At 34.1% G+C, this 2,760-nt stretch overlaps 1 protein-coding gene across 1 annotated transcript; it reads left to right on the top strand.

Annotated features, from left to right (window-relative positions):
• The first annotated feature begins 410 nt into the window (after positions 1–410).
• LOC136041153 (E3 ubiquitin-protein ligase HERC2-like) lies at positions 411–2,665 on the top strand. Its single transcript, XM_065725684.1, has 2 exons — positions 411–643; positions 2,250–2,665. Exons 1-2 carry the CDS (start codon positions 445–447, stop codon positions 2,648–2,650), a joined length of 600 nt encoding a protein of 199 aa, XP_065581756.1. The 5' UTR covers positions 411–444; the 3' UTR covers positions 2,651–2,665.
• The last annotated feature ends 95 nt before the right edge of the window (positions 2,666–2,760 follow it).

Here is a 2,760-nt window from a genome sequence, read left to right as displayed (position 1 = left end):
AGTCTTTTTTTTAAGCCGATATTTTCAGCATTGTTTGAGATTGTACACAGACAGAGTCCGATTGTTTGTTACTCTCCCTTTTCAGTTAATTTGAATGTTTCTTTTTAGAAATTGACATCCTGTTTAGTTAGTATTTTAACGTTTCAATCAGTTTTAAACCTATTTAAATAATATCTTAACCAAACAAAGAAAATAATTTGATATTCTTTTTTTCACACGATTTGCTTTTAGGCTGGCATAGACTGTAGAAATTGCTTAAAATCTTGGGGAACTTTTTGTTGAAATTAGAACCTCTGATCAAGATGGGATGGAGGTGGAGGGTATGCTATTTTGTTAACGACAGGTGGCTTAACACTATGACAAGCATGAAGTATGCAAGCAGCGTACAAGCATACAAGCATGAAGTACTAGTAATGATTTTTTCTTTAGGTCGTACAGGGCACTATGGTACGGGATAGACAGCATGGTCCAGTTGTTGAACTAAACAGGTTACAAGTTTGTCGCTATCGTAGCAAACAAGGTACTGGCCTGGCCGGCTCAGATGGTTTAAAATCTGTTTTTGGGCAAATGACACTCAAAATGAGCCAGTTGACTCCTGAAATACTAGCTCTACCTCATAGGAACTGGAAAGTCAAGTTCGTTGGTAAGTATCTCATAGGCTGTTTGTATTTGGACATGAAATGAAGGTTCTAAGCTTCTAAGACAAGGATCCATAGTGATTTTGAGAGACAACCGCGTAAATCAAATTTATAACTTATAAACGATAGAATATCCTCGGGGCTGAAAAATGAAAGAAATAGGGTAGAAATAAAATGCCTTTTGCGGAAATAAATATCCCCTGCATATAAGAATCTGCTAAGACCTATGAAATTGTCCCATTATCAATGGTGCTAGTTTGGACGATATCTGGATTGTCAGCTACATTTTCGATTCGATATTATAATTAAATCATAAAATTTAAATTTTGGAGCCGCCCTCTCCTGTTATATATTCTTTCTTTTAGCAGAATTAAACAAAAAAAAAATAGGAAACGACTGGGTTGTGTATTTTTCTTCTATCTTTTTTTTATTGTTATCATTACATGCAATAAGGAAACAAAAAATAATGGTTTTTAATACTGGCTCGGAAGGATAGGGAATAACACGCACAGTTACATCATTTTGTGAGGATATAGTTGGAGTAATCCCTGAGAGTCAGTGCTATGTTCTTTCCGTACTTAAGGAAATTTGTCTGTCTAAGAACTACAGGCTCTCTAATAAAAAAAAAATAACCTTCAAAGCTATTATAGGCTCTGAAACTGTTGAAACACGCCTGCGTTAACAATAAGCACTTCTTCCAGTGATCATCTTAATCTTGTTTGGATTTGTTGATTCTGTCTCGCGAGACTACGCTGTCATTTGCATCTGCTTCTTCAGATTCAAATGCTAGCATGGGCAAATCAGTCTCTGGCTATGCTGCAACCTGATCAAGGCCTATACACATAGAGAACATTTTCTCTAATATAACCATTTCGGATATCTTCAGCAATATTCGAAAAAAAAAACTTTGTCTAGTAATTACTTTTTTGCAGCAATACTGTCCATATTTTCCATGAATACATGATTTTTTCTAGAGTAACAAAAACTCCAGTCCTTTTATTTGTCCAGTGGTAAAGTTGCATAATGAATTATAGGACAGGGGAAAATTGCTAAGTATTGACGAGAATCTCCAAAGAAAAATTATGGGATTTATGTGTAGTACAACATCCTAATATATAAAATTTCACACTGTAAAAAAGAAGTGTCAAGTAATTTGATATCTTGCTTACAATTTTTTGTAAGAGTGAAATATTCAAAAATAGACTGAAAGAAAAGGAAAACCAAGCCATCTATAAGGTTGGAAAAAAAGACACTAATAATTCTTGACTAAGAGGAATTGTTTCTTTTTGCAAATAAATAATAGTCCTCTAAATAAAAGGTATAAATAAAACTACCTTTTGATTCTTGTCTTTTCTTTCTTTTTTTTCCAATTTTTAACGCTTCAAAAATCTTATCTAAGTGTTGTTGTGTATTTATAAAAAAAGAAACAATTCAAAAATAGTCTTCTTTATTATGCATTATGCTTTATTCTATTTTGCTCCTCTTATACATTATTAAATTTTATTCTCAATCGTGCCTGACGTAAACGTTTAGCCTGCTGCGTTTAATCTTACATACATCAAGTTAATCAAACCGTCTATTTTAGTTGAAAAAGGTTTTTTTTTTTCGTAGGCGAAAGTGTTGACGACTGTGGTGGTGGCTATAGCGAGAGTATCGCTGAGATGTGTGAAGAACTTCAAAATGGCTCTGTTCCTCTTCTGATCATGACCCCAAATGGAAGAGAAGAATCAGGGACAAGTAGAGATTGTTTTTTGCTTAATCCAACGGCTCGTTCACAGATACATTTGGATATGTTTAGGTTTCTTGGCATGTTGATGGGAATCGCTATACGGACTGGTAGTCCCTTGAATCTTACTCTTGCCGAGCCAGTTTGGAAACAAATTGCTGGAATAAACCTTACTCCGGCTGATATTACAGAAGTCGATAAAGATTATATAACAGGTATTCTCTCTTTTCTCAATCCTTTAAACGTATCAGCTGGCCTGAAATGTTGTCTGGGAGGAAAGCCATAGTCTCGATATAATTAACTAAAATCCTATGTCTCAAGTTTTTACCTGAAGAATTATCTAAAAAAAAAAAATTCACTCAACAGAGAAGTTATTTGCATTTTACAGTTAAATTT

Source organism: Artemia franciscana, unplaced genomic scaffold, assembly GCF_032884065.1.
Source record: "Artemia franciscana unplaced genomic scaffold, ASM3288406v1 PGA_scaffold_111, whole genome shotgun sequence".
NCBI lineage: Eukaryota > Metazoa > Arthropoda > Branchiopoda > Anostraca > Artemiidae > Artemia > Artemia franciscana.
Note: the sequence above shows the minus strand (reverse complement) of the source record. Positions and strands in the feature narration are given on the sequence as shown.